At 35.6% G+C, this 23,060-nt stretch overlaps 1 protein-coding gene across 1 annotated transcript; it reads right to left on the reverse strand.

Annotated features, from left to right (window-relative positions):
* Positions 1-19,494: 19,494 nt before the first annotated feature.
* LOC126694654 (sesquiterpene synthase 2-like) lies at positions 19,495-22,648 on the reverse strand. Its single transcript, XM_050391030.1, has 7 exons — positions 22,456-22,648; positions 22,076-22,343; positions 21,611-21,983; positions 20,722-20,940; positions 20,494-20,632; positions 20,157-20,405; positions 19,495-20,050 (listed from the first exon to the last, which is right to left on the reverse strand). The coding sequence occupies exons 1-7, from the start codon at positions 22,576-22,578 to the stop codon at positions 19,757-19,759; spliced, it is 1,665 nt and encodes a 554-aa protein (XP_050246987.1). The 5' UTR covers positions 22,579-22,648; the 3' UTR covers positions 19,495-19,756.
* Positions 22,649-23,060: the final 412 nt, after the last annotated feature.

Here is a 23,060-nt window from a genome sequence, read left to right on the forward strand (position 1 = left end):
CCAAGCATTTTTTGGTGCCTTGATTGCATAGATGAAAGTTACAACACAAATTAACCAGCAGCCACTAGAGAATTCATTCATCGTCTACACTTAACACATCATAACTCGTCTCCCTCTCTTCTCCTCAAGACAACCAGCCATGTCCACAGCCAAGATTTTGTGTGATATATATATATATATATATATATATATATTGTCTCTCCTCCATTAGGCCATAGAACTGCTTCTATTTTGAAAACTTTTCCAATGTAAATCTTAGCTCAACATAAATACCTTTTTAAGTTCCAAGCACCATGTCCACTTAGTCATTGAACGACGGCTCAATACGACACCAACCCTGGTCACATAACTCCTAACCGTCGCATTGTTAATTAGGCCAACAGTTTGATAGAGTGGGCCTAGAAAAACCATGCTATCCTGCCAACATCGCTTCTTGTTTTAAGGCCAACAGTTCGATAAAGTTGCTCACTCTGGCATTTTAGCTTGACCCAATAACATAAATTTGATTCAACATTAAGAACATATATTGATCGAAATGGAGGAAATGTATCGATAAAATGGTGTAACTGGAAGTAGAAACTAGGAAGGAGCTAGACAAGTACCATAAATTCACTAAAAAGTTACTTTTCAAAAGATATCATTTGTTTGTATTTGACAAAAGAACATGAACTCATCTTCAAATTGGGCAACCTTCTATGTTCGGAGCTTGTTTAATTTCATGAATAAGGATGAAATCGAGGAGGGGATGAATAAGAAGCGGCCGATGCATATGAGTGGACCAGTTGATAAAGACTGATAGGATTTGTAGGTCTTGATCAACAAATAGATTAGCCAATATCTAATGGAATTAATCTGATGCTGTCCATTATATAATGCGAGTTTGGGGGCAGACTCATCCTTGTAGAAAACAACTTGTCTATAGCATTTGCTTCCCTCTCTTGGTCGCAATAGATAAAATAACAAGTTCTTATTCAACCGTTTAGGCATACGATCATAATGGCATGACAGTTTCACATTAGAGCCAGTTAAATTTTTTGGTATAGTGGCTTCCTAATGAAAATCCAATACCATCTTACGTACTTGTATTTAAACGGTCCAAAAGTGAGTCCTTAAGATTTAACTTTGAGGTTTGCCTTTACCATTTCATCTACACCAAGACATGCATCTAACTATATCTAACCTTTTCCTTAAAAAAAAAAAAAAAAAAAAAAAAAAAAAAAAAACCTATATCTAACTCTGGAGCACATAAGGCACTCTAGTTTCTGCATTATTATAACGGTCCAAAAGTGGGTCCTTAAGATTTAACTTTGAAGTTTACCTTTACCATTTCATCTACACCAAGACATGCATCTAACTATATCTAACCTTTTCCTTTTAAAAAAAAAAAAACCATATCTAACTCTGGAGCACATAAGGCACTCTAGTTTCTGCATTATTATTATTATTATTATTATTTTGTTGCTAATCTTCAATAACACTAAACTAAGACAGAAGTACAATTGCAAGGTAAAATTGCAGTTTCTCGGGACCCAACTGAACTTAAAAGCAGCATATGTACCTTATAAACAATACAAAAAGCATGCAAAATCAGGCACATGGTCAAGACAAGTATGAAGATACCGGGTCAACCAAAGTTGTCACCAATTACAGCAAAGGGTTATCTGCAGGAGAAGGGCATGTTAGTGAAGATGGATTTAGAAAAACTAAATTTGATAGTAAAAAACTATTTCAAAATCTCTTTTTCTTTGTTCTTTTTTTATTGGTAAGGTACACTCTCATGCACCTTGTGAGTCTTAAACTTGCGAGCTTACACACCATTCCATTCTTGAGGAATAATTATTCGCCATTTGAGCTAGAGCTAATTGGAAGTGTTTCAAAATTTACGGGTGTTTCTTTCAAGATAAAACTTTTGAGGTCACACTTTTGATAGAATTAGAAACAATCAATTATTTACCAAAGTTGGATAGTATATTGACATGAATGAGACATATCCTAAAATTTCAGGTAAATCAAGCCATAGATGAAGCATATTTATGAACAGTCCAAAATTTTAGCTTAATTAAAAAACCAGCTATAGTTATTTTATGAAAGTCAAATGAAAGTTTCTGCATAATGGTTGAAACAATTTCTATCAAACAAGGTGGTTCATGTACTTTGGCTCATTGATCCACCTCGCACTCACTCTCTCCATATCATGCAATCAAAAAAATTGCAAAACAAATCTTCAAAAAAAAAAAAAAGATTAACCATAAAATAGGTATGTCACATTACCACCTAAAGAGAGTCTTTTCATAAACATAAAATATTTGTAACATACCTTCAAAAATTAGTTTCTAAGTTCCAGCTCACTCCCTCTCCTCTCTTAGACTCCCTCTTGTTCGTCTCTCTCTCTCTCTCTCTTCTTGACTCTATCTCTCTCTTTGATCAAATCTGTGGGTTTCGTTTGTGTTGTTTGTTGCCATTGGTGGGTTTCAGTTGTGGCCATGGGTTGTTGTGTATAGGGGTGTCCATCCACCCGTAACCAATTCAAGAGCTTCGACAGTTGGTGGCGGGTTTTAGACTTTAAAAACTAACTCCGATGGGTCGATTGGTGGGTTCTCTTCTCTTAAACCTAACTCACTGGACCCAACCATAAAACCCAACGAAACTCCAAGCATTTTCTGGCAAGTATTTGGTGAAAATTCATTAGATCTGCCTAGATTTCTGTTGGATTTGGCGAGATCTCAATAGATTCGACAAGATAGAAAAGTAGGAGGATTAGGTTTATTTATTTATTTTTTATCACAAGCCAAAAGGATCCAAAAAAGAAAAAATAAAAAAAGAGAAAAAAAAAGGAAAAAAAAATGAGGACGGAAGAAACGGATAAAAGCAAAAGAAATTAACAAAAAAGATAAAAAGTGAAATGAGCACCACAAAAAAAAAAATAATAATAATAATAAAAGAAACCTAAAACAAACTAATGGAATAAGAAGAACCAGACAAAAAAACAAAAAAACAAAAAAACAAAAAAACAAAAAAAACAAAAAAAAAAAAAAAACCTTTGCTTGTTGTTGGCGAAGCAAAATTTTGTCAAAATCATAGTTTCTCATTTTCACTTCCATTTTCTCCCTAATTTGGGGAGATCAAGTTTTGGTGGGCATGGAGAGAAAATAGTCGGACCCTATCATTTCTCTACCCCCTCCCATCTCACCCATTTTCTCTCATTTTTTCATCATTTTCAAAATTATCCCAACCAGACATTTTTAGATAAGAGAGAGAGAAAGAAAAAGAAAAAGCAAGAGATATAGAGGAAAAATAAAGAAAGATTAAAAAAAAAGATATTTAAATAAAGTGGTAAAAAAAAAAATTTTGATATTGGATATATTGTAAAGTGAAACATTAAAATAGATCTTTCAGTTGCTCTTACTCCCATGTAACCTCTCAAATTCTCACCATTAAAAAAAAAAAAAAAAAAAGTAAATAAATGAAGATCAGATAAGATTTTGTACAAATCTAGAACAGAAACTATATATCCAATTTCCATCCTTTTTGTCGATCTCTCTTTCAAATCTCATATAAGAGCATTAGAACCTACACTACCATATGCCATATGTTGGCATATTTTACCATCAAAGCACAAGAAACATGTTTTATCCGGGCTTTTAATTATAAATTTTTTTACAATACTGCTACAATACCATCTTATAAGTAAGATGGTACTGTAGCAGGCTTGTATAAATTTTATACTAATTTATTCTCTCTCCTTCATTAGCTGTCTCTCACTTTGTCTCTCCATCTCCCACATTTCTCCCTCTCATTTCTTTGGTTCTCTCTTTGTAGTAGTGTAGCCTTAGTTCTTTGTCTCCCTCATGTCTATCTCTCTCTGATTTCTCTAGTTCTCTCTTTGTAGCAGTGTAGCCTTAGTTCTCCCTCGTGTGTCTGAGATCGGCGTGGTGGCGAGGCGGGTGGCGTGGTTGAGATCGGTGTGGCGGCATGGAGGTTAGCACGGTGGAGATCAATGTGGAGACCGGCGTGGAGATTGACATAGAGACTGGTGTTGAGAGTATTTTTTTATTTTTTGTGTGTGGTTGTTATGGCCAGTGTTTGGGTTTGGTTGTTATGTGGTTTCTAGGTTTGGTTGTGGCATGGTAGCTAGTTTCTTGTGGTTTTTGTGGAGGTTTCTTGGTGGTTCTTGTTGTGGCAGTAGTGTTTGGTGGGTGTCCATCTGGATATGGGGTGGTGGGTTTTGATTTGGGTTTGATTCTGTCCCTTGATTCTCACCATGGTTGTGATTGGTGTTTGGTGGGTTTTTTAGTGGTGGCTTTGTGGGTTTTGTGGGTGGAGGTGGTGGTGGATTTTATGGGTTTTGTTCCCGGTGGTAGGGTGGGTTTTTTTCACGGTGGTGGTGGTGGGTTTCTTGTGGCAGATGTGGTGGTGATAGGTGGTTGAATGAGAGAGTTAGTGAGGAAGAGATAATCAAAGTGATGGGGGAGATGAGAGAGAGAGATTAGATTATATTATTTTATTAGGTAGTATATATTATTTTAATGGATTGAATAGGAAAATAAAAGTTTGGAGTTAGGTGTGTTGTAAAATGGTATGATATAATAGATAAAGTAACTTTTAAGATGGTAAAATGAAGTTTTTTGAAGAAACCGGATGTGAATGCTCTAAACACGGAAAAAGAAATTGACACATGTATGCTTTGACCCTGTATCCCAACACGCTTTTTGATTAGCAAATTTGGACACTTTCGTCTTCTTCTTCTCTCTTAAGTTTTCTTCTCTCATGATTGTATTCATTAACCAAGCTTATTCCTCACCTCTGCCATCACCATTTCCTCTCTAGTAGAAGAGTCCTTCGACTGCCATTTCCCCAACAACATTTCTAGTCTTGCATCCTCCTATGATAGAACCAATCTGTAATTGCCGATGCTTTCTAGAATAGGACTTTGGGTAACAAATTGAACATTCATTTGGGTAGGTAACATAGAGAGAGAAAGAAAGATGCATCTATTTCTATCGAAGATGATCACTCACTGGTTCAAGCATCATTACTTGGTAAAGCTTGAACTCGAAAGAATGAAAATGAAACGGTCTCAGCATAACAGAAAAAGAAGATGTGACTCTTACAACTAAACCCTATTTAGAGATTGGTTGTAGGCCCCGTATGGTGTGGAAGGAGATATTGATTGCTCTCTCTAGCATTTTTTGCTCTAGAGGTAAATTTGATATTGGATTTTCCTTGTCTTTGGACTTTGGGTTGAGGTGTTTTTAGGTGTGTCTTTGATTGTTTATGTTTACTATTGCTCTTTTTTGTTAACCGAGCTCATTCTCCACTTGATGTCTCGAGTTGTGGTTGAATGATACAAGCTTGATAAATAGCTAATTTTTTAGCATGATGCGTTTGAAGATGAGTTATAGATATATGAGATTTGAAGAGAGACAAGAGGGGATGGCATAGAGATATAGTTTGTGTGATTTTTACAAAACTCTAAAGTTTTGATTTTTTTTTTTTAATGTATTTTTTGTTTTGAGGTGGTTTAAAGAGTTTTTTTTTTTTTGTTTTTTTTTTTTTTTTTTAACGGTTTAAAGAGGTCTAACCAAGGGTATTTCACATTGTTAGATAATAAAGTGATAAAGTCAAAATAAACCTAGCCAGAAATGGGTTTATAGTTTAATTTCTATAAAGTAATTAAAACAAAATATTTAAATGTAAACAAAATCTATCTAGTGATATTTAGCAGAAAATAAAAGTCAAGATTACCGTGATTTCCTTGACTATGTATATGAGGTAACCTGTATGGCATAAACACAACACAAGGAAAAAAAGGGGAAAACATTCAATGTTGAAGAAAGAGAGATTGTTAATGACAAAGCCCTAGGAAAAAAAAAATCAAGGTTTTCATTATCAGGTTCCATTCGTTGATGATTCTAAAGAAAAGATGATGGTTCCATTCGTAGATGCCTTGATGGCATAAACAAAACCCTGAAGGATAATGGTTGTACGCAATGTGGTGGTGATGGATGGTTGAAAGAGAGAGTTAGTGAGGAAAAGATAATTAGAGTGATGGGGGACATGAGAGAGAGAGATTAGATTAGATTAGATTATTTTATTTGGTAGTATATATTATTTTAATGGATTAAATAGGAAAATAAAAGTTGGGATGTTAGGTGTGTTGCAAAATGGTATGGTATAATAGATAAAGTAACTTCTAAGATGGTAAAATGAAGTTTTTTGAAGAAACCGGATGTAAATGCTCTAAACACAGAAAAAGAAATCGACACACCTATGCTTTGACCCTGTACCCCAACACGCTTTTTGATCAGCAAATTTTTTTAGCATTGATTTGAAGGTTTTGACACATGATCGGACCATCCCTTAAGGCCCAAAGTTCAGCTAGGAAACTCATGCCATAATAAACTCGTGCATGAGGCCAAACTCGTGCTTTCTATGACATTAAATAAACTCGTGCTTTCTGTGAAATTAAACTAACTCATGCATGAGGCCACGTGCGGGGAAGGGTGTTAGTTTTTCTTCAGGACAAAACAATATTGTCAAACTTTGTCTCCTTCGGCAGCAAAATATGAATCTATGGATAGACTATACTCCTTTCTTTTGGCTCCTTTTTCTATACTATTCACTTACTGTATACCTCGTACTAATAAGTCTACTTTTTTTTTTTCTCCAAAAAAAAAAAAAAAAAAAAAAATAGACTGATCAAAATGACACTTTTTTTTTTTTTTGAAGTGGATCAAAATGACACTTGAAGCAGAATAAAAAAGACAAAGAAATAACTTAATGTAAATCAAACATCATTATAACTTAATGTAAATCCTTATTATTGGTCAACTTTTTTATTTTTTGGTTTGTAGTCAAAACTGCTAACGTACATGTGCATTAATTATCTGCCTGGGTGTATTCCCGTTCCATTACGTGAGCTGCGTGGAAGTCTCACCACGCGAGTTTTCTGATCTTTCTATCCCGAGTGTAAACGGACCTTCGTTCCAGAAGGACAAATATTTCTTGTGCTTGGGAAATTGCTATAGCCCATCTTGATGATTCTTGATCCGTTCAACATAATGATTCTCTGCACCCGATCGAAGAATATAAAACGCTATATCTAAAGCTCATCAATCCTACACATTATTTCAAACGTTATCGAATGGTCAGTGCATCCGCATCAGTGTACATAAGACAGCAGCCATGCATGCGAGGAAGCTTCACTTTTATATATATATATATATATATATATATATATATATATTGTTAGGTACTATAGATTTAGATTGAAATATTTAAAATCACTTTTCTATTGTATTGGCAAACCGAGAACAAAACATGTCTAGACTAAGTTTTTAGGCAATGCTTAAAAGTGATTGTTTCAAGGTTTAAGTCCAGCTGATTGTAGAAAAAGGGGGTGTGGTTCTGCCTTGCTTGACCGACCAAGATTTAGGCTCGACCAATTGAAAATCGTAGGTCTAGTTTTTTCTACAGAATTTTAAACAAGTCCAAGCTCACGAAAACGTTTTGGGTTTCATCTAAACTTTTCCACATATATAAAGGAAACCCGAGCCACATTTTGAAGACTTTTGAGAGACTTTGGAGGTGCTCTTGTGAAATTTAAAAGGTATTGCCCCTTCCTCTTTCAAAGTCATTGCCGGAAATCATTCTCATATCATTAGATTCAGTAGATCTGAAGTTGCTGCTACAAGATCAACAATTGTTGATGATCTAAACCTTCAAGGGTGGTCTTGGAGTCACAAACAGGAGAGTTTGTGTTGCTAAACCTTTGAGTAGGATCTCAAAGTCACAAGCAAGGCGGTTTGTGTTGGTGTAAATCCAAGAAAAGAAGGAGTTTGTGGATTTGGAACTTGCATGTAGTCGTGTCAGTAAGTTACTACATGAGGTAGCAATAGATTTAGGTTAAATTTGATTGTAAAAACTTCAATTATCTTATAGTGGATTTACTTTATCTTGAGGATAGTTAAGTTAAATATTTCCCAAGTTTTTACCTTGAAACGGTTATTTTCATCAGTTTTCTTGGGTCATCATATTGTGATGTTATTTACTTTTCCGCATTTATGCATGATATGATTTGTGCTTGTTTAACCTAGATCTGAATAATAAACCTAAACAATCTCTTTGTTAATATATTAGGTTAAAAAATCTGGTTTAAGGGGTCTAATCGAACAAACAAGTGGTGTCAGAGCAGCTTAGCTCTTGTTTTTAAGTTTCTGAACCTAGAGTGGATTCGTGACCTCTGCTGTCATGGATTCTTATGTCTCGCTTCTTCAAAGCAACTAGGATGAGAATTGAATCTATTTCATCTTGGACTATATGGCTTTTTAAATGTGCTAATCCTATCCTTGAATATTTACGCATAACTACTTCTTTCAATAATTATGTTTGTTATACTACTTTAATTGCTTTAAAGGCATGTGATATTTGGATAGTAGTTGTTCTAGACACATGACAAGTAAAAAAGCTTTGTTCAAGACTCTTTTTGAAGGAAAGATAGTATTGTCACCTTTGGAGATGGAAGCAAGTGTTAGGATCATTATTGTGTAGTGTAATGTTGTTGTGATAAACATTGTAATTCAATATTACTATACTGTGGTATGCTTTACTACTGTATGAGGCTTGTAAGTTAAGCTGGGTTGAGAGGATTGGGTGTGGTTAGTGGCAGTTAAGGGAAGCTACGGGTAGTTAGTTGGTTAGGGTGAGTGGCAGAGTCAGATAGACATAACTGATCTTGTATAAGAGAGGACAGGTGAGATTGTAACAGACTCAAGCAATTGATTGATGAATTAGTATCATTCTTCTCTACCTCAATCTCTTTTAACATCTCTACTCTCTATCTTCCTATTTCTCTCTATTACTCTGTTCTAGTACTCTTGTTCTGGAGGTGAAGCTGACCTCTAATTCAACACTTACTCATAGAAGCACTTGTAATCCTTACAATTTGGTATCAAAGCAAGCTTTCCTAATCAACCATGACAGAGATAAGTGCTATAGTAGCAACCAATGAAGCTATTGCATCGCTTAGAACCACCATTGATCATCATACTAAAGAATTCCAGGAGATGCGAACTGTACAAGAAATTCACACAAGAACTCTGAATGAGATGAGTCAACAGTTGAATATGGTGTTACAAAAATTAAGTTCTTTTGATGAAGGTTCACAGGGATTCCAGTCTCAGAGAAATGGTGAGAATATGAACCCTAATTCTGCGTTATTACCTGTATCTTGCACCATGAAATTGGAATTTCCAAGATTCTTTGGGGAAGATCCTGCGAGTTGGGTCTACAAGGCTAATCAATATTTCAGATACTACAACACCCCCATTGGAGAAAAGTTGATGTTAGCTTCATTTCATATGGAAGGTGAGGCCCTGATTTGGTTCCAAGAAGGTGAGGAAACAGGGGTGTTTCATGATTGGGATTCTCTAATTCAAACTTTGCATGTAAGGTTTGGTACCATTGCATATGATGACCCTATGGAAACACTAACAAGATTGAGATAGACCTCTTCTGTGGTAGTGTATAAGGCCCAATTCGAAGTTTTGTCAAATAGGATCAAGGGTCTTTCATCTACACATAAATTGAGTTGCTTTCTTAGTGGGTTGAAGGATGAGATTAGACTCCCTGTACGAATGCTTAATCCTCAGTCACTGAATGAGGCTTTTGGGTTGTCCAAGATTCAAAAGGAGTACAATTAGAGCTCTAAAAAGAGTTCCAAGAATTTATTAGAACCAGGTAAGTCCTCCCTTCGTGGTCCACCTCCTAAAATACCAACTTTGACAGATGCTAAGAATAATAGGTTACCCATTAAGAGAATATCTCCTGCTCAAATGGAGGAAAGAAAGAAAAAGGGTTTATGTTACAATTGTGATGAGAAATGGGGTCCTGGTCATAAGTGTAAAAATGCCATGCTATTTCTTCTTGATTGTGTGGAGTTTATGCCTAATGCTAATCCAGGAGTGCACATTACTAAGTTAGATGATAGTACTGGTAGTTATGCATCTAAAAACTCTTTAGATTGTCAAGATAGTGGTGTTGAGGAGGCTGGTATTATACTCTATGCTCTAAGTGGTGCTCCTACTTCTGGTACCATGAGAGTGAGGGGTAAAGTTCAGCATAAGTTTGTGATAATTTTGATAGATTCGGGCAACACCCACAACTTTGTTGATATTGCATTATTTTCTTAGTTGCATAAACCTGTGGACAGTACACAAATCTTGGAGGTAAAGGTTGCTAATGGTGAGGTGCTTAGAACTCATGGCTTGTGCAAAGATGTTCCTATTATGTTGCAAGGACATCAATTTTTTATTCAACTGCATGTTTTGCCTATGGGAGGGTGTGACTTGATCTTAGGTACTCAGTGGTTGAGCAACCTTGGGGTTATTCAATGGGACATCAAATTGCTAACCATGTGCTTCTTGTATGGTTAAGGGTCTGTACTTCTCCATGATTTAAAGGGGGCAGAAGGTAATCTCATTCAAGATGGGGTTCATTTCTTGAAGGAACCTGTTAAAAGGGGTTTGGTTTTGCAGATTTCTGATTCCACTCAGACTGCAGAGGGTGCTGCTTAGATTCCTACAAAGGTTGTTACTTTGCTGAAGGAATTTGAGGCAGTATTTGCCACACCTGTGGGCTTACCTCCCAATAGGAGGCATGAGCATCAGATTCAGCTCAAGGAGGGTGCCCAAGCCGTTGTCCAAAGACCATATAGGTACCCCTTTTACCAAAAGAATGAAATTGAAAAAGTAGTCAAGGAATTGCTTTTTGTAGGTTCAATTAGGCATAGTTGCAATCCATTTGCATCTTCTATTCTTCTGGTTAGGAAGGCTGATGGTTCATGGAGAATGTGTATATACTATAAAGCTTTAAATCAAGATACTATTAAAGACAAATATCCTATTCCTGTCATTGATGAGTTGTTGGATGAAGTGGAAGGTGCTTGTGTGTTTTCTAAGTTGGATTTAATGTCTGGTTACCATCAAATCAGAATAGAGGAAGAGGATATACACAAAACTGCTTTTAGGACACATGAGGGGCATTATGAATTCTTGGTTATGCCATTTGGATTGACCAATGCCCCCTCTACCTTCCAATCCTTAATGAATGCTATTTTTAAACCATTTTTGAGGAAGTTTGTCCTTGTGTTCTTTGATGACATCCTAGTATTCAACAAGTCTTTTTTGGATCACATTGGTCATCTTAGATTAGTTTTTGAAATGTTGGCAAAGCATCAACTTTATGCTAAACAGTCCAAGTGCATGTTTGCTACTAATGAGGTGGAGTACCTTGGACACCTTGTCTCTAGTGAGGGAGTTAGAACTGACCCTAAGAGGATTGTTGCTATGCAGCAATGGCCAGTCCCTAAAGATGTGAAGGCCTTGAGAGGGTTCCTTAGATTGATTGGATACTATAGGAAGTTTGTGAAGGGTTATGGCCAAATTGCAGCCCCTTTGACTGCCCTTTTGAAGAAAGACTCCTTTGTTTGGACTTCAGAGGCTGATAATGCTTTTCAAAGGCTTAAGGCAACTGTTTCTTGCCCTCCTGTCTTGCCCTTGCCTGATTTTACCAAATCCTTCACTGTGGAGTGTGATACTTCTAGTTTGGGCCTTGGAGTTGTCTTGATGCAATACCACAAGCCTATTGCTTATCACAACCAAGCTTTGAAGGGAAGTAAGCTCTCTTTCTCTCCATTTATAAGGAGTTATTGGCCTTGGTGGTAGCAGTAAAGAAATGGAGACCTTACCTATTGGGGAGCCCTTTTGTTATCAAGACTGACCACCACAGTCTTAAGTATTTGTTGGAACAAAAGGTGGGTACCCTAGCCCAACAAAAATGGATTTCTAAGCTATTGGGCTATGCTTTCATAGTGGAGTATAAGTAAGGCCAAGAGAATGTGGTTACTGATGCCCTTTTTAGAAGGCAGTGTGATGTTGTTGTTGTTTCTTCTTCTAATTTAGCTCAGTCTGAAGCCTTGGTCCTTGCTGCAAATAGTTCCTGTGGTGCTAATGTTTGTGATGCTTCTACAGGTACTTTATGCATTATCTCATTTCCCACTCCTTCTTGGCTGTTTGAGCTCAAGAGCAGTTCTGATTTTGATCCAAAGCTAAAGGCTATGTTGCAAGCTGTACAGTCAAGTTCCAACAATTCTCTAGGGTTCACGTTCTGTAATGGGCTGCTATTTTACAAAGGTAGATTGTATTTGGGTGACTCTAATTAGGATTTGAAGGCTGTGGTGTTGCAACAAGTACATTACAGCCCTTGGGGGGGTCACTCTGGTTACCTAAAGACCTTGCACAGGCTTCAAAAGGATTTTATTTGGCCTGGCTTGAGGTAAGATCTAAAGCAATATGTGAAAGAGTGTGACACCTATTAGAAACTTAAGCATTAAACTTGTTTTCTTACTAGATTGTTGCAACCCTTGCCCATTCCTGAGAAACAATGGTTGGATGTGAGCATGGACTTTGTTGAAGGTTTACCTAAGTCCCATTTGAAGTCTGTGGTGTTTGTGGTTGTAGATATACTCACCAAATACACTCATTTCATGGCTCTTTCCCATCCTTACATTGCTACCAAGGATGCTAATCTTTGTTTGCATTATGTGTTTAAGCTGCATAGGATGCCTTCAACCATTGTTAGTGATAGAGATCCAGTTTTTACCTCACTCTTTTAGAAAGAATTGGTGAAGTTACAGGGTGTTTCCCTAGCCATGTCCTCAGCTTATCACCTTCAATCTGATGGCCAAACTGAGGTGGTGAATAAAAGCTTGGAGCACTACCTAAGGGTCTTTGCAATTGATAGGCCTAGCACTTGGGTGGAATGGCTGCCTTTAGTAAAATTCTGGTTCAATACCAACTTCCACACCTCAATTAAGATGACACCCTTTGAAGCCTTGTATGGATACCTTCCCCTAAGGGTTTTGGACTATGTGGCTGGTACTACAAGGGTTGATGCAGTGGATTTGATGTTAAGGGACAAGTAGCATATTCTCTCTTTCCTCAAGATGAACTTGTGTGCTGCCCAAGAGCGTATGAGGTGGTTTGCTAATCAGAAAAGGGTGGAAAGGTTCTTTGCTGTGGGGGAATGAGTGTACCTCAAATTGCAGCCCTACAATCAGACTTCAGTGCATAACAAAAAGCTTGGTAAGCTTGCTCTAAGGTATTATGGGCCATTTAAGGTATTATGGGCCACCTCATTATTTACCCCTCCCTCTTAGAACATTCATATTGGAGATGCTAAAACCACTTAGCTATGTTAGCATCTCCAAACATAAAAATTATACTACACTGGTGGTGTTATATTTAAAAAAATTTGACATTAATCTACAATAAACTCTTATAAATAAGAGTTCACTGTAGCAACTCTTATTTGTTTTTATTGTCTCTCTCATCTCTCATCTTCAAACTCAATCTCCCTCCCTCTCCTCTCTTAGACTCCCTCTTGTCCATCTGTCTCTCTCTCTCTCTCTTCTTGACTCTACCTCTCTCTTTGATCAAATCTGTAGGTTTCGTTTGTGTTTTTTGTTGCCGTTGGTGGGTTTCAGTTGTGGCCATGGGTTGTTGCGTATAGGGGTGTCCACCCACCCGTAACCAATTTGAGAGCATTGATAGTGGACGGCGGGTTTCAGACTTCAAAAACTGACTCCGATGGGTTGATTGGCAGGTTCTCTTCCCTTAAACCCGACTTACTGGAATCAACCATAAAACAACAAAATCTGGAAAATCCAAGCATTTTCTGGAAAGTATTTGGTGAAAATTCATCAAATCAGACTAGATTTCTATCGAATTTGGCGAGATCTCACCAAATTCGACAAGATAGAAAAGTAGGAGGATTAATTTTCTCACATATGTGTTTGGTTGAGAGGAAAGAAAAGTAGAGAGATAAAAAATTATGAAAAATAAAGTTGGTATAAATTTATAATTATGTTCATATTAAATAAAACAAAAAGTAAAAAAAAATTTATACTCATTTGTTATTAAAAATAATGTGTACAAAAACTTTGCTTTTTTTTTTTTTTTTTTTCGCAAGCCAAAAGGATCCAAAAAAAATAATAAAAAATGAGAAAAAAAGGGAAAAAAAAAATGAGAACAGCAGAAACAGATAAAAACAAAAGAAATTAACAAAAAAAAGGCAAAAAGTGAAATGAGCACCACCACCAAAAAAAAAAAAAACCAAAAACCAACTAATGGAATAAGAAGAACCAAAAAATAAAAGTACAGAAAAAACCTTTGCTTGTTGGTGGTGAAGCAAAATTTTGTCAAAATCATAGTTTCTCATTTTCACTTCCATATTCTCCCTAATTTGGGGAGATCAAGTTTTGGTGGGCTTGGAGAGAAAATAGTCGAGCCCTATCATTTCCCTCCCCCCTCCCATCTCACCCATTTTCTCTCATGTTTTCTACTCTCATTTTTTCATCATTTTCAAAATTATCCCAACTAGACATACCTTTAGATAAGAGAGAGACAAAAAAGAAGAGAAAGAAAGAGATATAGAGGAAAAATAAAGAAAGATTAAAAAAATAATATTTAAATAAAGTGGTAAAAAAATAAAATATTTGATATTGAATATACTGTAAAGTGAAATATTAAAATAGATCTTTTAGTTACTCTTACTCCTGCGTAACCTCTCAAATTCTCACCATTAAAAAAAAAAAAAAAAAAGTAAATAAATGAAGATCAGATAAGATTTTGTAGAAATCTAGAACACAAACAATATATCCAATTTCCATCCATTTTGTCGGTCTTTCTTTCAAATCTCATATAAGAGCACTAGTACCCGCACTGCCATATGCCATATGTTGGCATATTTTACCATCAAAGCACAAGAAACATGCTTTATCTGGGCTTCTAATTGTAAATTTTTTTACAATACTGCTACAATACCATCTTATATGTAAGATGGTACTATAGCAGGCTTGTATAAATATTTTACTAATTTATTCTCTCTCCTTCATTAGCTGTCTCCCACTTTGTCTCTCTGTCTCCCACATTTCTCTGGTTCTCCCATTTTGTCTCTCCGTCTCCTTAATGTCTATCTCTCTCTCATTTCTCTAGTTCTCTCTCTGTAGTAGTGTAGCCTTAGTCCTTACTCGTGTGTCTAAGATCGGCATGGTGGCAAGGCGGTGTTGACAGCCCATTTTGCAACCTGCATTTAACCTCACATGGAGGGTAAAAGGGTAATTTTACCTTGGAAATATGTATCTTGATTCTGATCACTAGATCCTTAATCTCATTTCACCAAAATGATCTTGATGTTGTAATGATCAAATCGACTGATTATAAGCCCTAATCGGACCATCAGAAAGAAAGTTATTATCAAATCAAGTTCTAATGGCCGAGATGCACAATCACAAATTGAGTCCGACTATATGTGATTATGAACAATTGATTTCAATTGGTTATAAGTATAATCAATTTGAGAACTATGATGTGTCATAATTTGATTGGTTAGGACTACATTTTATGGTAGGGTTGCACATACCTAATTAACTAGATAGTTAAACATTAATTATTCAATGAGTAATTTGTGCAATTATCTTTTAATTAGGGTAAATTTGGAACCAATTAAGTCTGAAATGGGAGTGATTGGAGCCATTTAATATTAATTGGGAGCTAATTTGGGACCAATTAATGTTAATTGTGCTGAAATCATTTTCTAACAAATGACCTCTGCTCACCATTTCATTGATATCTCTCAAAATATTTTGAATCTGTGAATGCGGTTAATTTTCCCAGAAACTAGACATCTAGGGCTTCAATTTGAGCACAAGAATGAGACAATTTCAATCAGAATTGTGTCAGATATGATTATTCGAAGTTGGCTTTACAGGCTGTTACAGCAGCTACGGGAAAACCGAATTTTGGCTTACTCCTCATTCCCACCAATCTTTCCATTTAATGCACCAGATTTCCCCCAAGGCTAAAATGAGGTCTAGGTTCATGATTCTTTGTTAACCCTCATTAAATGACATTTCATTCATATTTCCTCCACCACTACTATATAAACCCCCTATCTCCTTCATTCCAAAGACACAAATAACCCCCCTCTCTTTTCTTCTCTTGAGTTCTAATGAAGTTGAATAGTCTTGTCATATCTTGGTCTTCCTAAAACTCAAGGTATTGAGTGAGACTCACTCTCCCTCTCCTAACTCTTCTTTTTCTCCACCCTTAGGACCTCCATCAAGAGTCCCCTTCTCCACCATATGGATCTTGCATGAAGGTATAATCCCCTTCCCTAACTGTTTGTTTATGTTGCCATGATGAGAATTTAAGATTAAAGCATGATATTTCCCTTGAATATATTTGAATGTTCTTAATTGTTCTTATGTGTTCATCACATGTTCTTGGTTGTTTATCACATGTTCATGCATATCACTAGATTTAATCTTAAATCCACATCAAAAATATGAAAAATATGTTTGTTTCATAATTCTTTCAAGTCCTTGAATCTAGGATATTACCATACACACATTCACTAAAATTTATTTTTCAATCCAAATACAATACTTAATAAATTGAATTAGGATTTTATCACACGTACACACTTTAAATTCAACATATAAATTGATTGACATATTGGATGATATGATATGAATGTTGGCCACCATAGTCTAGAAGACTAGTTTCACTGGGCAAGTGTGTGCCTAACACCTTCCCACCTTGTAACATAGCCTCCGAGCTTAGATCAAGGGTTAGTAGATCAAATGCTTATCCATGTAATTTTCGATTTTTAGATTGTAACTAGGAAACAGAGCCATGTACTTTATCTTAGATTGTATCTAGGACCAAAGTCATGTAATTTTCCTATGATCAATGTAAATTCAATTTCAAATTAATAAAATGAGGAATTTTTCAATTATGGTTTTCTTATTTTTCCAATAATTAAATAAGTGACGACTCTATTGTAAAACCTTTAATCTAAAGAGGAAAATATAACTAGTCGAACCTCCATTTTGAGAGGTAATAACACGACTCTACCCATTCACGTGAGTTTGGCCCAACATCTTATAAAAACGGGCCGGGGGTGCGGTCTCTCACAGGCGGGTGCGCGGCTGAGATTGGTGTGGCGACATGGAGGTTAGCACGATGGAGATCAGCATAGAGATCGGTGTCGAGAGTGTCCTTTTTTTTTTTTTTTTTTTGTTTGTTTGTTTGTGGTTGTTGCAGCCAGTGTCTATGTTTGACTGTTGTGTGGTTTTTAGGTTTGGTGGGGGCATGGTGGTCAGTTTCTTGTGGAGTTTTCTTGGTGGTTCTTGCTGTGGCCACAGTGTTTGGTGGGTGTCCATCTAGATATGGGGTGGTGGGTTTTGATTTGGGTTTGATTAAGGTTTGATTCTGTCCGTTGATTCTCACCATGGTTGTGACTGGTGTTTGGTGGGTTTTTTAGTGGTGGCTTTGTGGGTTTTGTGGGTGGAGGTGGTGGTGGATTTTATGGGTTTTGTTCATGGCAGTAGAGTGGGTTTTTTTTCATGGTGGTGGTGGTGGGTTTCTTGTGGCAAATGTGGTGGTGATGGATGGTTGAAAGAGAGAGTTAATGAGGAAAAGATAGTTAGAGTGATGGGGGAGATGAGAGAGAGAGAGATTAGATTACATTATTTTATTTGGTAGTATATATTATTTTAATGGATTAAATAGGAAAATAAAAGTTGGGATGTTAGGTGTATTATAAAATGGTATGGTATAATAGATAAAGTAACTTCTAAGATGGTAAAATGAAGTTTTTTGAAGAAACCGGATGTGAATGCTCTAAACACGGAAAAAGAAATCGACACACGTATGCTTTGACCCTGTACCCCAACACGCTTTTTGATCAGCAAATTTGGACACTTTCACCTTCTTCTTCTCTCTTGATTTTTCTTCTCTCTTGATTGTTTTTGTTAACCAAGCTTATTCCTCCCCTCTGCCACCACCATTTCCTCTCAAGCAGAAGAGTCCTACGACTGCCACTTCCCCAACAACATATCCAGTCTTTCATCCTCCTATGATAGAACCAATCTGTAATTGCCGATGCTTTCTAGAATAGGACTTTGGGTAACAAATTGAACTTCCATTTGGGTAGGTAACACAGAGAGAGAAAGAAAGATGGATCTATTTCTGTCGAAGATGATCACTCATTGGTTCAAGCATCATTACTTGGTAAAGCTTGAACTCGAAAGAATGAAAAGGAAATGGTCTCAACATAACAGAAAAAGAAGCCGTGAGTCTTACAACCAAACCCTGTTCAGAGATTGGTTGTGGGCCCCGTATGGTGTGGAAGGAGATATTGATTGCTCTCTCTAGCATTTTCTGCTCTAGAGGTAAATTTGATATTGGATTTTCCTTGTGTTTGGACTTTGGATTGAGGTTTTTTCAAATGTGTCTTTGATTGTTTATGTTTACTATTGCTCTTTTTTGTTAACTGAGCTCATTCTCCACCTGTTGTCTCGAGTTGTGGTTGAATGATACAAGCTTGATAAATAGCTAATTTTTTAGCATGATGTGTTTGAAGATGAGATATAGATATATGAGATTTGAAGAGAGAAAAGAGAGGGGATGGCATAGAGATATAGTTTGTGTGATTTTTACAAAACTCTAAAGTTTTGATTTTTTTTTTTAATGTATTTTTTGTTTTGAGGTGGTTTTTTTTTTTTTTTTTGGGGGGGGTGGATAACGGTTTAAAGAGGTCTAACTGAGGGTATTTCACACTGTTAGATAATAAAGCGATAAAGTCAAAATAAACCTAGCCACAAATGGGTTTATAGTTTACTATAATTTCTATAAAGTAATTAAAACAAAATATTTAAATGTAAACAAAATCAATCCAGAGATATTTAGCAGAAAATAAAAGTCAAGATTACTGTGATTTCCTTGACTATGTATATGAGGTAACCTGTATGGCATAAACACAACACAAGGAAAAAAAGGGGAAAATATTCAATGTTGAAGAAAGAGAGATTGTTAATGACAAAGCCACGGAAAAAAAAAAATGGTTTTCATTATCAGGTTCCATTTGTTGATGATTCTAAACAAAAGATGATGGTTCCATTTGTAGATGCCTTGATGGCATAAACAAAACCCAGGAGGATAATGGTTGTATGCAATTTTTTTTTTTTTTTAATTTTCTTTTTTTGATATGTTGCATCACACTATTTATTTGAATTTTATTTGTTGAAGTTGTTACGTAGATTAAAGAATAACTATTTGTTAAGGATTTTTTTTAAGGAATAATTTTTTAAAATAATAATTATTAATAAGAAGAAAAAAAATGATTCTTTGTAATAAAAATGCAACTATACAAGGGTTGGTTATTCATAAAGTATAATTATTCTTATCTCACTAGAGGTTCTATTATACCAAATGGTGCTAATTGTGTTTACAAAGAGCTTCCTTAACCTCTCAGCTATCCTCGCTTCGTCACAATATATAATAAACGGTAGTGTAGGGAAGCAAAAGATAATAACTTGATAATTATTAAGATAAACTTTACGTACCCACCCCCACTAATATGGCACAATAATTATAATCTCCCATAGAAATATACCAACAGTAAATTCCATAATCATTATAAACATAGTGCTACATTATTAAATAAAAAACCAGCGGCTTATCCAAAAAAAAAAAAAAAAAAACAAAGATTTTCCTTTTATCTTCAATATAAATGGGCCCTATATATATTAGAACATCAACAGACTTGGATCCTATTCAAGTCCTTTATTTTATTTATTTTTTGATGGACAAGTCCTTTATTCTTTATGCAGATACTTATTTTGTCACCCCATTTATATTGGTATTGGGTCTAGAAGCACTGATGCAATATTGTCTTTCATCTCTTTTCCAACATGCGTGTAGTTATCCCCTTCCTTGTAAATGACATCTACTACTCGTGTAAGATTAAGAACACACATAAGTAGAGGCATGGGAACAACAGTAGGTCTTATATACTCCTCATTAATGTCCTTCCATGCATTAGCAACTTGCCTGTTGAATTCTTCATGGACTACTTGCTCTGAGACACCATGTTGCTTCATGTAGCATTCGACTGCTGAGGGAGCATGCCCTCTCTCTTGCTCAAACTACGTACAGAGTTTTTCAAAAGGGTAAGTAGAAAGTTGGAAACACATATGAAATAGACCTCTCACACTAGCTTGTGAAACTTGATAAGATTTTTTGATCACATACCTTATGTGACTTCATGTCATCCATGAGTCTAACAATTACGGATGAAGCTGTAATAATCTTAGGGTTGCTGAAGATCCAATCAAATGCCTCTTTTGTAACAATGTCACCCATGCCAAGGAAAGAGATAGCTGTGAGCATAGGGTAACCAGAACTTTTAAGTGCAACATGCATATACTCCTCCATTGTTGGGATGTAATTTTGGTAGAACCATTTGGCTTCATCAAAGTAGGCCCGAACCAAACGTTTCATCTAAGGTTTAAACAACATGAATGAAATAAGTACATAGCATGAAAAAGTAGACAAAAAAACATGAAAAGTTAAGTTACTTGACGCTTACAGCATCTTTTGCATAGCTAACACGGTATGATCTTTCTTTCTTGGCCAACTCATTTTCAATTTCTTCGAATACATCAAAGAGTGCACGACAGCATATTTGCATGTATTCTGGAAGTTGATCTATGCAGCTAATATCCCACCTGAAAATATCATGTTCCAATTACAAAAGTTAGATTGACATTATACATCGTAGTCTTAACATATATATTAATTAATTCAATTTATGAACCTCTCAATTGCTTTTGTGAAGGGTTCGAGTTCTTCAAGTGTGCCATAAGCATCATATATATCGTCTAGAATAGATGTCATGGAAATAACTTTGGATAATATTTTTCTTCCAAGTGAATATTGGGGCTCAAAGTAGACCGAGACTATCCAAAAGTATAATTCAACAATCCTATCTCTTGCAAAAGGTAGCTTCGTTGCAAAATCTAAATCTTTCCACCACCTACAATTTGAATATAACAATTAATATTAATTGATTGTAAGTAACCAAATATTTATAGCAAAATGCTAGGGTTGCTATAAATTTTACTACAAAAAACTAATGAATTGTTGTATCAAGAATATGATTACTACTATATACCACTTCAACAATCTAATAAATGAATTTTGAATTAATATTTTGGGTAAATTACGGTGTTTTGGTCGAAATTTAAGTTGCTTACCTGTACTTTGAATTTGTCACTTTACCCACTTAAGGTTAGTTCAGTTAGATTTTCTTAACCACTTCTTTTAAAAACATGGCTAAATATGTGATTTTGCTTCACTTTTATGTTTCTTTCCTCCAAAACCACAAAAAACATAATAATTAAAAAAAAAAAAATCTAGTGGAACACTTACATCATGGGATTTCAAAACACATGTAGACAACTTAAATTTTGGTCAAACCTTAGGTGGGTAAAGTATCAAATTTTAAACCACAAGTAGGTAACTTAAATTTCAGCCAAACTACAAGTAGGTAAATTGTAATTTGACCTTCTTTTTTTTTTTTTTTTTAATAATTTGTAACACGTTATTTTGCAAGGTTTATATGGTAAAATTTGTAGTATTCTCTTCATTATTTTGAAAAATATTCATACTTTGTCTTTTTGGATCATGGTTTTAGAACTAATTACCTTGTGATATAACTAAGTTCCTCTTTGTGCAATGACTGCACTAGATTGAAATCTAATATTGAAAGCTTGAGCAAAACTTTGTTATGTGAAGCATCTTGTTCATAGAAAGAAATATATTTCCGAGCCTCTAGCCGTGGTATGCCCTTGTGCAAGGGCTGCTTTAGGGCACAAGTTATTTGTGCTGCCAACGGATTGCCTATAAGGGATGCTATGGACTTAAGGTGAGTGGTAGTGAACTCAAGGGCTTCATCAAGAATGTCTTCTCCATGCATCCTCAGATGTGTAGCTTCATAGAAGGCTAGCATGCCTTCAATGTTATTGGTCAAGCTTTCCTTGAATTGACCATCTTCGTCTTTGAACTTTTTGAAAACATCTATTTAGCAAGAACCAAGCTTGTTTTATTAAAAAAAAAAAATGTCTTTAACTTGCTATTACATGATGAAATTAATCATACACGGGTCTTACCACATGAAACCTTAAATCCTTCTTGGCGTAGCAGTCGAAAACTGAGGGAAACTTTGTAGAGATCATCAACATCAATTTTGTTGTTAAAAGTCATGTATATATGTTCTAGAGCTTCTTGGATTTCTCTTTCAAAGTGGTAAGCGACGCCAAGGCGTTGGAGCGCATCAATTAAACCCAGCTGTTGTGAAAGATGACCTGTGGCAAAAAGCTCATTTCTCACCTCATCTTTCAGCTCTTCAACTTCACATACTTTACGGAAATGAATATCCTACACCATGAGTTGCATGAACAAATAATTACATTGTAACAAAAAATGCTAAAAATATTATAAATTTTACTACGTAATTTTCATAAACTAGGGTAGCAAATAATCTTGTTACCTTGTCTACAGAAGTATTGCTGATGAAACGGTCACCCCAAATGCTTGGATGGAAATTTGCTGTCCGGCGAACAACCTCTGATTTGGCATTTTGGGATGGAGCCCCTGAGACTTGGATAGACATATTTTTTCTATGTTCAAGGAGGAGTCTAAGTTTTGAATGGTATGATGGGATTTGTTGTCTGTGAACTTTTTGAGCGTGATGTAGAAACCCTTCAAGGCCACGGTATTTATAAGCAATGGAGAGAAAGGTAGGTGAGTGAGCTTTATGAAATAGATTAGAAAAGTCAGTAAAGTACAATTTTTTATGCATATTTTAGTTTGATGAAACATATGTCATTAGAATTATTATTTAAATATAATATTTTGATGCACACTTAACCTTAAGTGTAATGAAACATGTAATTAGAATATATAACCATTTGAGTACAACTTTTTGACTAACAGCTAAATATGTTGAACGTGCATATGTCTCAATTGAATAGAGATAATGGACATTGCGCAAATTCTATATGCCATAATTCACTTTGTGGAAAAGATGGGGAGGGTGGTAGCCGTATTGATAAGACCCAGAAATTCATTTTTTTTGTCTATTCACATTGCGCA

This window comes from Quercus robur, chromosome 8 (assembly GCF_932294415.1).
Source record: "Quercus robur chromosome 8, dhQueRobu3.1, whole genome shotgun sequence".
In the NCBI taxonomy this organism is placed as follows: domain Eukaryota; kingdom Viridiplantae; phylum Streptophyta; class Magnoliopsida; order Fagales; family Fagaceae; genus Quercus; species Quercus robur.